General features: G+C 45.1%; 1 protein-coding gene across 2 annotated transcripts in view; it reads left to right on the forward strand.

Annotated features, from left to right (window-relative positions):
- The window catches only part of Ice1 (interactor of little elongation complex ELL subunit 1), a 56,933-nt gene that overhangs the window by 14,250 nt on the left and 28,336 nt on the right, over window positions 1-14,347 (forward strand). Inside the window, exons 3-10 of one of the 2 annotated variants that reach the window (XM_006987785.4) lie at window positions 26-60; window positions 2,647-2,665; window positions 3,423-3,534; window positions 5,249-5,325; window positions 6,240-6,277; window positions 7,847-7,929; window positions 8,275-8,314; window positions 8,398-8,454. In XM_006987785.4, coding sequence (XP_006987847.3) covers window positions 26-60; window positions 2,647-2,665; window positions 3,423-3,534; window positions 5,249-5,325; window positions 6,240-6,277; window positions 7,847-7,929; window positions 8,275-8,314; window positions 8,398-8,454 — 461 coding nt within the window. The other variant, XM_042261346.2, reaches the window with a different exon arrangement.

Here is a 14,347-nt window from a genome sequence, read left to right on the forward strand (position 1 = left end):
CTAACCTCTCTTTCCTCTGTTGCAGTAACCTGCTGACGGAATATCAGAAGAAATGCGACGATATCCTTCACTTGTTTTTCCCTTTGGATATCAGCACCGACTCATGTGTAATAACTCAAAAGATAGGAGGGCTCTCCTTTTTAATAATTCTCTTTCAAAAGGCAGTGTCTGTTGACTTAAGGGAGCCCTTCACAAACACAGACAATAGGCCTTTTAGTGCTGTAGCAATGGGTGTGTGGTGGGGGATCCTAAAGTGAGGCAGCCTGGCATCTCTCGTTTCTGTTGCTTGTTCTGATTCTATTATGGTCTTCAGCTTTTGATGAGTGGGTTTTCCTCTTGTACAGGGGGTGTAACATCAAGTGAGTGGATGCATTGTGGATGCAGTATTGCTTGCTGATTGGTACCTTTAAATATACAAAAAATAACCGAGATCATTGAAATGGTTTGGAAATTGATCTTGCTCTTATTGTAGAGCAGTAATGCTTGCATCCATGAATCAGACAAGTAATGGAATTTTATGGTTGTAAGACAGTGCTTAGTTTAGACTCATTATTGGCTAAGCAAGGGTTGAGCAAGCACCTTAGTGTAGTTAACGCAGTTAGATGTTTTCAGCAGTAGGAAAAAAGCTGGTTCTGCCACATCTTTTAGTAATACCCACCATGGGTTAAATCTCTCAAAAGGATATAGCATTCCCCCCACCACCACCCAAAAAATAAGCATGCATAGACCTGTAGAGATTGGCAAAGAGCTGGGCTCTTTCAGTCCTGGGGCAGATTCTGTTCTTGCAGAGGTCGGGTCCATGGTCTGCAGTACTGAGGCCATTTAGTTGTGGCACCTGAGCTTGTGGGATCACAGGTTATTTGAGCTTCTGTTGTAAAATCTGTATCAGAGTGACTTTAGAGCCTAGATTTCACATTGAAATAAAAGTCACTGGAAATTCCCACAGTTGATTTATCTGCTGAAATGTAAAATACAACAGGACTTTAGGAGTAGTATCTTCCATTGAATATAGATGCTTTCCAGAAATAGTTGTCCCAGCTGTTGATAGTGAAATAGTAACAGATGGTGGGCTCAGTATTAGAGCAGTGATCTCCCAGCACTTCAGAGAAATGATGGAAACTTTTTGGTAATTACATTTGTATTCTCATGATAGATAAGTGGTCTGGTTTTCTAAAAGTTTCCTATCAAAATTTAAATAAAAAATTCTTTTTCTTAAAAATTATTAATTTTGTGTCTGTTTGTGAGTATGTGTTAGCATTCAGGCATCTGTACTGGCCTGCCTTAGGGTCCTGACAGGATAGACCTCATCTGCAGCCACTAAGAGTGCCTCCTGTGCACATTTGCTGTGTTTCCTTATAAAAGGCAGGCTTTGCCCACCTCCCATCACTTTCTCTTTCTCTTCTTTCGCTGTCATCTCCAGGGACCAGTCTCTGCCCCCTTCTCTGCTCCTTCTCTCCCCTCCATAAACCTCCCTCCTGAGCCCTGTTATATGGTGGGACTCCTTCCCACCATTTTTAAAACACAAAATACTGGGCTGCTCTTAGTGGCTGCAGCTGAGGATGGGTCCTGAAGTTCTTTCAGGACCCTAAGGGCAGGCCAGTACAGATGCCTAAATGCTAACAGTATGTGCACATGAGTGCAGCACCCATGCTGGCCACCTGCTGTAAGTGCTGGGATCTGAACTAGGAGCTCTGGAAGAGCAGTGTGCTTACTCTGAGCCACTGAGCCACATCTCCATCCTAGAACATCTCCTTAAGTAGATAAAACTTGCAGTTATATTTTGAGATACAGAGATTTGGCTTCAGCTACAGAAACTAATTTTAAAAACACTTGGCATTATCCTCAAGTATATATTTGTTACAACTCAGAAATGTAACTGTCCTACCAATAGGATGCCAGTGTCCAGGCTTAATGTAGCTTCTTCCTAATTGAATTACTTGTAGTACCTCTTCTGAAAGACTGGAGCATGTCCACATGAGGTCACTGCCACCATTGTGGGGCTGAGGAGAGCGAATGTGCACTTCTTGATCTTAAGAAGAAGTGTAGTCCCGAGTGGCTTTGTGGTTTGGTCTGCCAGACTGTTTGAGAAATGGAAAGTTTGGAGGTTCTGTTGTAAATTATTTTCCTTCAGTTGATTAGTAGAGAAATAGAGGATGTTTTGACTTGGGTTCTGTCTTAGTCTCTATCATCATCATGGTAGGGAGCTTGGTGGCATGCAGGCAGGTGCTGGAGCAGGAGCTGAGAGCTACATCCTGATCTGTCAGCAGAGAGGAGTCAGGGGAAGGGATGCTGGGCCTAGTGTGAGCTTTAAAGAGCCAAGCTCACCCCTACTGACACACTTCCTTCACAAAACCATATCCAGCAAGGCCACACCTCCTAATCATTCTAATTCTCAAATAGTGCCACTCCCTGGTGACTAAGCATTCAAATACATGAGTCTGTGGGGGCCGTTCTTGTTCAACCCACCACAGATTCATACATTGGTAAGTAGGGATAATGTAGACTCACCACTGTTAGAGATGGGTGTGTGCATATTGTGTGTAGCATAATGGTCCAGCCTAGGTGTACATGATTACAGTAAGACAGAATTTATCTTCAGACAAATATCAGAAGATGAAGGTTCAAGTTTTCTTTAACAAGTTTTACAACTGCAGTTTGCAAGAAGGTGAGCTGCCTGGCTTCCGTAACTGTTGATTGCACCTGTGAATTCTTGGGTAGGGGTGGATATATAGCAAGCCTGGGCCTGGGAGACCTGCCTCGAATTCAGCTGCTTTGGGTGCTCCCCTTACAAGCAGCTTTGCCCTGTCCTATCACGTCCCTCAAATGTATTTGTTGCGCAGGTTTCAAATTGAACCCTCATGGTTTGCTTCAGAAACTGTGACCACATTGTGAGCTGAAACTGAAGTTCTATTACTTTTGCTCACACAATTACACTGTTCAACGCCATTTATTTTGTGTTGTTTATAACAAAATAAATCCACTAAAATGGTAATGATGTTTTATGCTCTGACTACAATTATCACTTAGAAATCAACATGAGGTTATAAATCAGATTGCATTTATATTACAGTTTACATTACAATTGTATTTAGATTACAGTGCTCACTTAAAAGTCAGCATGAGTTTATACATCAGATAGAGCATTCCTATATCATTTAATTGGAACAAATGGGAGAAGATGAAGATTGGATGTGCCAGATGTTTGGCAGACTGTCCTCAGACATCTTCTCTGGTGTATTGAAGTCTGTTGGACTGGTTTCTGATGTTACATTTTGGTACAGTCTCATTAAAAAGTTGGTTATGCCTAAAAGATCAAAAGCAGTCTTATTGTTAGGATGAGCAGGAAGAATCATTGAAGTTAGTGTTGAATAACGCACTCCAGCTGGTCTGCTCAGTGATGCCAATGCCTTGTCCATTTTCAGAGAGAACAGCATGCTGCATCACCAGGTGGAGCAGATGCTTCAGAAAATCTCCCCTCTGCAGAAATGCCAAGAGGAGCTGGACACCTTGAAAGCAGAGCTGGAGGAGAAAAAGGTGCCCAGAGCCACTTTCCTGTAGAGGGTCATTGTTGTTTAGGATTGACTCGTGCACTTGCTGACTGGGATTCAGGGACCTTTACATGTTAGTGAAGGATGTGAGTGCCTGAGGAAACCCTTCTGTGTCTCCTGTGGAGCGCCCTGCTCTGACTGGCGTGTGGCTTCACAGTGTTCCCGGGACTCTGCACAAGTGTAAAAAGGGTTACGTGTAAACTCAGGTGGTTTTATATTCCCTGTAGTAATTATCTGTTTGTTTGTTTGTTTGTTTTTCATTTAAAAAATTTTCTTGACTTAAGTGGGAAATAACATGTAGACATCCAGAATTAGTGGTAGGAGAATCATTGTGTGACCGTGGGTTGGGGAACTGGATTTCTTTAGTAGTACAGGTCTAGCCTCAGCTCAGCACTCAGGGCCTCTGCTCTGGTAGAGTTCAAACGTCCTTGGAGGACCTCTGTTGAATCTTGAGCAGTTAATATGGATGAATGGTCTTGACAGATTGGTTTGGGGTTTGGGTAACTACTTAGTCCCTGCGGTTTCTCAGGGCCGTGAGGTCCACAGAGAGACACTTTCATTCACATGTCTCAAGTTCTTAGAGGTGAGCGGTCATTTCCTTTACTCGAGGGAGCCTTGGGAAAAGATGCTTCAGGTAGGAAACTGATACTTTGACCTCTCATGGGCTCTCTTCTTCAGAGTCAAGCCTTGAAGCAATCCACTCAAAGTGCTGTGAATGCTTTTCTGTGTAAAGTTTGCATGTCCTTTATAGGAATCCTAGGAGCACGTCCAGTCCATGGAGTTTATAAGTGGAAGCATCTGAAGCCTCTGGCTAGGTGGCTGGCCTGAAAGGAGGTGGAGCTGTCTGGCTTATTATCCAGTGTTCTTTCTGGCTCTTTTCAGAGAAGAGTCCTATTATCCATTATCCACCTGCCTTTGTTGTAGTTTCAGTGATGTGCAGTTGTCTGGGTTTTCATGCACTGTGTGCTTGTACATGTCAGCATTCCTGTTTCTCCAGGGATTCTCTATGGTTTAACTACAGTGAAAACGGAACAGCCAACCACAGTGTTCAGTCCTCTGTACTCTTGGTTATATGATGTCCATAGTATGCCCTCAAGGAAGTGTGAACCTTGGAGTCAGACCTCAGTGGTAGACCCTCTTAGTCACTGGGTGACATGTCTTGCAGGAATATGCCACCCTGTCAAATCCTTTGTGAAGAGGGCTTGATGAAGCTCATCTCTCAGAGCTTTTAAGGTTAGAGAAATGCCATGTACAGACCACAACATGGACACTGTCTTTCCAGCCTATAGGGTCATCATGGAGGATGAGTCTATGTTCATACATTTTCCCAGTTAATTTGGATTGGTAACTTGTTTTCCTTTTCCTGAAAGTAATAATGTAACACTTCCTGAGCCTGATGTCAGCTTGGACTCTGTTACTGTAATTCTGAGGGAACATTTCAGCTGTTTAGTGTTTCAGCCAGTGGTGTTCTGTGCAGTTGGGGTTGTGTCGGTTTGCTTGTCTGTACTGTGAGCTCTGTCTCCTGGGAATCTAGCCTACTCCTGGAGATGCTCAGTAACTCCTGGGCCTTGCAGACAAGTCTGGCTGTGTACTTGGTCAGTCTTGTGCTACCAGATGAGAATTTAGCTTACGGTGAAACAAATGAGTACCATGATCAATGGCTCTTGGGGAGATACTTATGTTTCCTGTTTCCTTGTTAGAGTTCCCTGAAGCTGTATCAGAACACTCACCAGGAATATGCTCGTGTGAAAGAAGAATGCTTGAAAAGTGATGCCCAGTAAGTGGTTTACTGTTGATACGGGGCTTTCATCTTCGAGACTAGATGTTTGTAAATAAGTTTTCTTTTGTTTCTATTCACTGGTTGTAATTAATTAGCTGTGCAAACTTGGGCCAGTCTCTCAGCCACAGTTTTCACCACTGTCACGCGGGGTCAGCACTGTTGTGACTAGGGGGATTTGGTGCTGAAGGGATGCACAGAGAGGTATTGTGCACACTTGCTTTATCACGGGTGAGCTGTACCTGTGTGTCCAGATAGTCGTGGGCCTCCTGTCTCTGCCAGCCTTTTACAGGCATCATCGTTGTAGTATCTCACGGTAGAGGGAAAGGCCTTTGTTACCAGCAGTGAAGTGGGCTGGGCCTCTTGCTAGTTACGTTGAAGCTTGGTACCTCAGCCCCAGCCCCGAGAGGTCACTTGTGGAGCTGTCTGTGACAGCAGCAGCATCTGGAGACTTTCCTGAGCTTCCTGCCTTCTCTACTCTGGGAAATCCATCTCAGAGCAGGCGAAGCGCCGCTGCCCCTTCCCCCGCCCCTCCCCGCTGCTTCCCTTGCTCACTGTGCATGCTCCTGAAGAGTGCCTGGTGAGTTAGATGCATGAAGCAGGGAGATCATTTGGACACACCCAGAGATGGCACTTACTGTCCTGAAGGAGAGGCCTCACATGTGTTTGTGGCAGAGACTCAATAGACTCTCTTTGTGTTTCTCAAACAAATGTCAGGTCTTTAAAAACCTGTTTTAGGAATACTGTACAGTAGACGGATTAGTGTTCTTTCTTGGGCTTCTTCTATCATAGCCCAGTTGCTGGTAATTTAGTTGACATGTGATACTAATTATGAGTGAAAAAGTCTGTTATATACACCGTGTGTGCTAAATTATCATTTCTTCTGCGTCTAACTGACAAGGTTTTATTATCAGGAAGAAGAAGCTGGAAGCTAAGGTGAAGAAGCTGGAAGGTAAGTGCAGCTGTTGTGTGTGGCCAGCAGAGCCCTGTCATTGTACAGACCCTGGTAAGTGTGCGGCTGTGAGTGTCAGCGGGGTGTGCCGGGAACGGAGTTCTGTGCTGCTGCTCAAGTTAATCCCCTTCTCTGTGACCCTTTGCTGTAAACAGGCAGCGTGGAAGGAAATGCAGTGACTCAGTTTTGAAAGTTGGATCTTGTAGCTATTTTTGTTTCTTTCATTCCCAGTTGAAGTTGGTAGTTACTAGAAAAGGTGCCACTTCGTGTGTTTGACTTGTATATCAGAATCCATTGTGAGAAGCCAAGACAGGAACCCGGAGGCAGGAGCTGATGCAGAGGCCATGGAGGGGTGCAGCTTACTGCCTTGCTCTTTGGCTTGTCCAGCCTGCTCTCTTATAAAACCCAGGACCACCAGCCCAGGGGTGTCACCACTCACAATGGGCTGGCCCTCCTGCTCAATCACTAATTAAGAAAATGCCTTACAGGTTTGCCTATAGCCTGAACTATGGGGGCATTTCTTCAGTTGAAGTTCCCTCATTTCAAATGACTCTAGCCTGTGCCAAGTTGATGGCGCAAATACACACACACACATATTTCTATGAAGTGCCCTACCCTGGCCCTCCCTCACTCCCCACTTGAGTTAAGTACTTCATGTTTCCAAGTAACCAGAATACAGAAGGGCATAAGCACTGGAATCTGTTATGTCCTTACATCTTAGCTAATTGTGCTTTGAAAAGTTGGCTAGGAATGGAATGTCCATTTTGTTTGCAGTTACTCGGGGATGGAATCAGGTAGAGGCAATGGCTGTGCTGTCATGCTCTGCCTGTGTGGACTTCAACATCCCGGTGTTTGTGCTCTGCTTCTGAAGGAGGTGTCGCCATGGAAGGCATGAACTTAGGAGCCGGGGACATTTAGAACAAGGATGAATGATGAGTTCTTAGTTTAGATATCAGTTCTGCAGATGGTTGGATAATATCATCTCATGAATGCTGACAGACACTAAGCACGTGGTTTTGCTCTCAGCTTGTCCTCTCGTATGTGGGATAAGTGGAATGCCTAAGAGGCTGTGTGCAACTTTGAGAAGAGACCTGTGGAGTCAAATGTGGCCTTTATTTTTATTGTAAGAAAAGTTATTTTCCCTAGAAATTGATAGGCCATAATAAAAGTGTTGAGTAAAACTCAGAAGTGTTGCTGGTGTCTTGTAGGACTTTGCTTTCCTTTGTATTTGTGTGTGCGCATGTCTTTGTGATGTCAGTTCTGGCTAGATTCTTGCTGGTGTGTGCATCGTTTGGTTTTTGAACCAAAAAGGAATAAATGATTTGCTCACAGTCTAGGGTCTGCACACTGTTCTAGGCAGAGTATTGCATGGGAGGATTTGGAGTTGCTGTATCAGGGGTGGGAAGGATCTTCATAGCCTTAGTCAGTTCTGTAGCTTGATGAGAAGGCAGTAACTGTCTGTGACATGTGTGGAGTTTTAGGAGAGGGAAAAAGCTGGCATGGATCACACAGGACCGGGCCTCTAACTCTCCCCTTTTCCTGTTGCTTTGCTGTTCCTATTATACATAGAGGCTGCTGTCAAACACACTCAGGACTTCAAGCAATTGAGAAACGAAAAGAAAATACTTGAAAAGGAATTTAAGAAGACACAGGTACTGGGTAAAATGATGCACACACATTACATCCCTGACCCATGGCCTCTGGACACAGGTACTGGGTAAAATGATGCACACACATTACATCCCTGACCCATACTTAGCCTCTGGACACAGGTACTGGGTAAAATGATGCACACACATTACATCCCTGACCCATGGCCTCTGGACACAGGTCCTGGGTAAAAGATGCACACACATTACTTCCTGACTTAGGGCTTCTGTGGCATCCAGGCTGTGGCTACAGTCACTGTCTGTTGCCTTTCACCCGCCTGACCTTTGTTCCACAGTGTTTGCTTCGTACGGCATAAACACTCTTGGTATTTCTCTCCCCCAACACAGGAAAGGTTTGATGAATTTTCCAAACAGAAAAATGAGAAGGGTGAGTATTCAGTTAATCTTACTTGGAGAGTCAGTTTTAATGTGCAGTGTTTATTTTAAACTCTTCTCCTTATGTGTTTTTAGAGTTGAAACACATTGGAACACAGATCTCAAGTGACTCTCATGGAAGCATAGATAAAAGTGAGTATCCTAACAGTGTGCTCGGTTTTATGCATTGTTTTCTGTGGTTAGTCGGCATATGTACCTCTTAACCTCACTGCAGAAATACTGCTTTGTAGATACTTTGTTGGAACAAATTTTGTTATTTTGGACAGCTGTTAGTTAATTCGCATATATCCACATTTACTTATCGATGTGCATAAAGACAACTATTTTTGTAAAATATATGAATGGAAGAATCAAAGAAGACATTAATTGGGAAAGGAAAAGTACGTATAAGCCCCACATTTTTCATCAAGTAACGATAGGTTTCTGTCTAGACTACAGCCTATCAGGTTAATTCATTAAGCGTCCTGGCTGCCAGAGCAGTGTGAGGCAGAACTGTAGTCAGGTCTCTGCAGTGTGTTTTCTAGGGATAGGACGAGGAGAAACCCATGTCTGAGAAGCCAAACACTACTGGTTACAGAGCACAAGCAAGGCCAGTGTGGCGTGCGTGCGTGCTTCCGACAGCGGGCATGGGAGGCCGGGCCGCAGGTGAGGGATAGGACTTGGCATCGAGATACTTTGTGGATTGTGTGGACCTTGGCTGCTTTCCTCCTCTTCTGGTCTGTTTTAAAAGTGGAGATAGAACTTTGAATTTCTGTTTAATCTTGGAAGGCTTTTTTTTTTTTTTTTTTAAATAAAATGCTATGGTAGCAGATGAAGGTATTTTAGTTTCACAAAGACTTGACTTTAGTCAAAGTCAAAACTGAGAAGTGACACCAGGTACATAGTATCTCAATAAGTTCCCACTTTCTCCTTGTGTTTGCTTGTTTAATTCGGAAAATAAGTTCAGGTTTTTCCTAGCTTAGGGTTTGGCTGGCAGTTGCTGATGTGGATGGTCTTGGATTTGGCTTTTGGGTGCTGATGTGGTGTAGGGGCCCATTTTCAGGTTTCCTAGTGGCTTTACCCAGCAGATCTTCATATTGAGGATGATTGGACCACGGGCCTGAGTGCAGGTGTCTGAGATGCTCTGCACTTGGCTGTGCTGGGGGGGAGGTCTTTTGCTCCACCTTTTGGCATTTCTTTAAATGCCCTAGGTTAGAGACAGTCTGGGCCCGTTGGAATAGGTTCCAGGCCCTCTCAAAGCTATCCTGTATTTTCTATCTGTTTATCTCCACACTCTAAGTTCTTCTGTCTAATGTTTCCTGCTGCTCTTATTCAGGAGCACTCTAGGGAGATGTGGGGGTGGTGGGTAGCCCCCCCCCATGTGGGTGGTCTTGAGTTTGGCTGTCAGGTACTGATGTGGATGGTCCATGGAGTACTCATGCTTGGACAGTCTTTTCCTACCTTGTGTGAAAAGTGGGGCCTTAGCAGGTTTTGCTGAGGTCTTACTGGCTCACCTTCCAGTCAGTGGTCCACCGTGGAGGTTGTCTTTCCTTCTGCAGTCTGTATGCAGCCTTCCTGCTGAAAACAACCCCACACCCTCCTGTCATGTTCTCTGTCATTATGTCCTGAAGTGTTTTAACACCAAAGAGCTCGTTACTGCCCCAAGTCATTTTATGTGGTGTTTTAATCTTCCTTGTTGATGAGGACAGGAATGCTGTCTGTTGTACATTTTTCTTTTTCAAGTCAATAAAGTCAGCTGTGCGCCTGGTTGCACTGACGTCATAGTTCTTAACTGATCCCTCAGGGATTTTCCCTGTTCATGCTTGGCTTTGGGAAGAAATTGACCAGTTGGTCACTGAAGAGTGCTACATTGGGTTTCCTTTACAAAAGGCTGACCAAGGCTGCTTTTTCTTCCTACTAAGTTCCAGTAAACAAAGACTTGATTTAAATGGAAACAAGTAACTGTGTACCTGAGCCCAGCTGATGCTGTAATTCATCACGTGGAATGTTCTGGAGAGAGCATCTTGAATCTGAAGCCACCTTGGCTACATAGTGATACACTGTCTCCAAAACTAGAAGCAGCTCTCCTGGACACTTTAGGTCAGTGGTTCTCAACCCTTGGGACCCTTTCACAGGGGTCGTCTAAGACCATTGGAAAACACAGATATTTACATTATGAAGTCATAACAGTGGCAAAATTAAGGTTGTGCACTAGCAATGAAATGTTATGGTTGGGGGTCACCACACCAACCACACCATGAGGAACTGTACTAAGGGTCAGAGCACTAGGAAGGTTGAGAACCACTGCCCTAGATGTTTAGCATCGGTAGAGAAAAGTGAGTGTGGAGGAGGAAAGCTGATGTTGACCATAGCAGAGGAGAGCAGGGTCTCAGCACTCACTTTTCCAAATCATGGGGCAGAGCTTTAATGTTCTGCAAAGTATTGAAGGGGACAATAGACCAGCCTTCTAGTTACAGAAGTCATTGCTTGAGTTTTTTTCAGATACTGTTCTAGGTGTAGTTTATTAAAGTATGACCTATGAATGAGAATTGTTAGAGATGGAATAATTGGGTAGTTAATGGCTGCTTTGAGTGCTTTCCCCTTCCTCCTGCTCCCATAAGAAGCTTATACATGCTCTATGAACTCTCACAAACGGGCCCACTCAGCAGCCCTTCCCTGGGGTTATGAAAGGACAACCTACAGTGATTGACAGGTAGTAGACTCGGAGTGTAGGGGAAGGAAGCAGACTTTGTCTGCCTTCAGTGTTTGCCTAAACCTTTGAAAACTAGAATTGGCAAGAAAAAGCCCTCATGTTCTAGAAGATTGAAGAACAGTATAAACTCGTAAATAAGAAAAATGTTCAGACCTGCTCGTACTCTTGAACATGTTCAGGAACATGCCCACAGCCACTGGCATCACGTGTGGTGTGGAGCCCCTGAGAACTAAAACCCCAGCCACATAGATGAGTATGGGCTGGACTATTGGGTTCATTTCCTGACCCAGGAGATGAAGTGTAGGGTCTCTGAGAATGTAGTCAAAGATGGCAGAGAAACAAATGCCCTGAAGTCTCGGCATTCATCTGTTAGAACATTTCATACTCAGGAGGGAGTTATAAGGAAGAAAAGGAAAGTCCCTGAGCAGAAAGCACAGGGTGTGTGTGTGTGTGTCTGTCCGTCTGTGTGTGTGTGTGTGTGTGTCTGTTGACACCACGAGGGTAAAGCAGGACTCGTAGGCTGATATGACACATGCCTCAGATCAAATGAAGCAGAGAGTTGATTATGTGGGACTGACTTAAGATAGGCTCAGCAGTGCTGTGTGAAAGTGGTAAGGCCAATAGTAAGTCCAGTCTTCAGAACAATTCCATGTGGATTAAAGGTACTGACCATTAAGAAAGTACGGCTGCTGTGTACCCAAGAACACGGAACTGTGCCAGACAAACCTCGTGGGGATTCCTGAGAAAACGAGACAGTCTTCATGGGGACTTACATGTTTGTCTTTGAAAGAAGGGGGTGTGAGAGGCTGGAGAAGCACCCTCCAGAATGACCATATACTCAGAGTTCTTTAGACCATTGTTCAAAACTTCGTAAAGGTTGGCTAATACAACTAAAAATGTAAATGTGGTGTTGATAAAAGTTCTCTCCCTAAGTCAGTAAAGCAGAAAAACCATGCTGGTTATGATGGTGGGCCTTTGGCACTGGCTCTTGGTGGTGAAAACAGCATCCACACTGTGAACAGGGTTAAGGACAGGAGAGCCTGTGCTGGTGCAGGCTCCGCGGCCACAGCAGAGTCCAGTCTCCAGTGTTGTTCAGCCATGGGAAGTAGAGGACAGATGGATTTCCAGGACATCATTTTTTTGGCCCCAGGATCTCCAGAAGTCTCACTTGGAAATGGGTTTAGAACTGATCAGAGTGTGAAGTTGTGTCAAATATCATGCAGACCTGCAGTGTGCTCTATTGACCCAGCTGAAGATGAACAGAATAAGAGCTGCCCTTTTTCAAATGGCAGGTGAACCCTCCAGTGTCTAGAGAAAGACCTAAGGCAATACACAGCATCCCTAGGAGAACAAGGGTGGAACATCCCTAATCATTTCCAACTAGTGTTGCTTCAGCTCAGCAGGTATTGAAAAGTGAAAGCTGTTCGAACAGTAAACTCCTTTAAGGAGAACTGAGCTGGACCTTGTTCTAGCCACACTTGGCTCGCTCATCATGACTTGAGAAGACGCTCTTGATCCCGAGAGTGGCAGAGGAGTGCAAAGTCAGAAACAGTTGTGAGCACCTTAGAGTGTGGTAAAAGAAGAAATGCTTCAGAGATTCAACATACGTGCAGAGTCACAGCTGAGTCATCCAGCTACACTGGAGTTTTCTCTGTTGTTGGGAAGGCTAGCCTGGGGACATCCATGAGAAGGCATGTGTGCTCCATGGTTTTCTGACCGTCCTCCAGGAGGATGGAAAAGGATCTTGTTTTCTTTGTTTTCAGGGGTCCTTGTTTGCTGCTTTGGGTATGTGTACTGAGCAGAGATCCGGTTAGGTCATGTAAACGAAGGGGAGGACAGTGTTTGGAGCAGGCTCTGGGGTAGGTTAATCATAATTCAGATAAGCTTTTCAGCCGTAGGGATTGGAACTCAGACTTCTGGAGCCTCCAGTGATAACTGGGTTGACTTGGAATAGGAAAGGAAGGGGCCACAGGTGGGGCCAGCAGCTGTTCTGGACGCCCTCTCCACCCACAGCCTCCTGTTATGCTTAAGCAGCCCTTTCCCAACTCGAACAGGTTTACCCATCTCCCGGGCCTCTGCCTTTCCTTCTGCCTCTTCTACGATGTCTCTCCTGTCTCTCCTGTCCCTCACAAATTGAGGGGACGCTATCCAGTGCCTTCCCCGAGCTAGAGAAGATGTGGCCGAGGGTTCTCCCAGTGCTACTCTTCTGGTATCAAATCCAGCAGGTGCCAGTTTGTTTATAGTTGGGGCGACTTCCTGTAACCTGGGCTGTTCCATGCATGTATCACTCCTTTTAAGTTTTTCAAGCAATGCCAAGTAACGCTGAGTCTCCGCTGTGTATTCTTCTAATGCTGATTCCACAGAGGTTCTGAGTGGGGCGGAGTCACTGTCGCTGGAATCTGTGAACTCTCCAAAGTAGGATTCCTTCAAGTGACACAAAGCACAATGTCATACAGACACTCAGCAGACCTACCCTGTCACGACAACTAAACACATTCAGAAGAGTGGGTGTGACCTCATTCTGTGGTGACCCCCAACCATGAAATTATTTTCATTGCTATTTCATAGCTGTATTCTTGCTACTGTTAGGAAGTCATGTAAATATCTGTGTTTTCCGATGGTCTTAGGTGACCCCCACACTCACCCCCGTGAAAGGGCTGTTCAACTGCCCCAAAGGAGTTGGGCACAGGTTGAGAACCACTGTTCTAAGGGAAGGACTCAGAAGACCCAGCCCTTTGTTTGTTATTGAAGGCATTTAGGGCTTTTCTCTATTTGTGTGTGCCGTTGTTCCGTCGTGCTATGAGATGGGTACAACAGTAGCAAAGCATCCCTCAGTTACATGAGTACATCACCAGATAACCTTGCAGCACCACCCAGAGGACTGAGGGACTGTACAAAGTCCATGGGTGTGAGGTGGGGTCGGGTGGGGTCGGGGGACACAGGGCAGGAGTGCCTGCAGAGGGTACCCACAGCCGCAGGGGAGGACACGCTTTCACAGGGCGGGAAACAGCTCCAGAAGCACCGACTCAAGCTGAGAGGCCGGGGATGTGAAGGGCTGATGGGATGGAAGCCTAGGATAGTACAGTGTCGGGATAAAGTGCCTGTGACTCATTAAATACACAGATTCCAAAATACCAACCAGGCAGGAAACATAAACACAAAGGGCTTGAGGTGAAGCATGGATTAAAATAAATACAACCTATGGTAATTAAATTTCAATGTGGAGCAGTTTTGAGGCCAAACCAGCTAAGTTCTTAAATTAAGCCCTCACTTAAAGTAAAATCTTTAATCCAGGGTGGCAGCATTATGAAGGTTGAAAACCACTGCCCTAGA

The sequence above is a fragment of the Peromyscus maniculatus genome, chromosome 15, assembly GCF_049852395.1.
Source record: "Peromyscus maniculatus bairdii isolate BWxNUB_F1_BW_parent chromosome 15, HU_Pman_BW_mat_3.1, whole genome shotgun sequence".
Taxonomy (NCBI): Eukaryota; Metazoa; Chordata; class Mammalia; order Rodentia; family Cricetidae; genus Peromyscus; species Peromyscus maniculatus.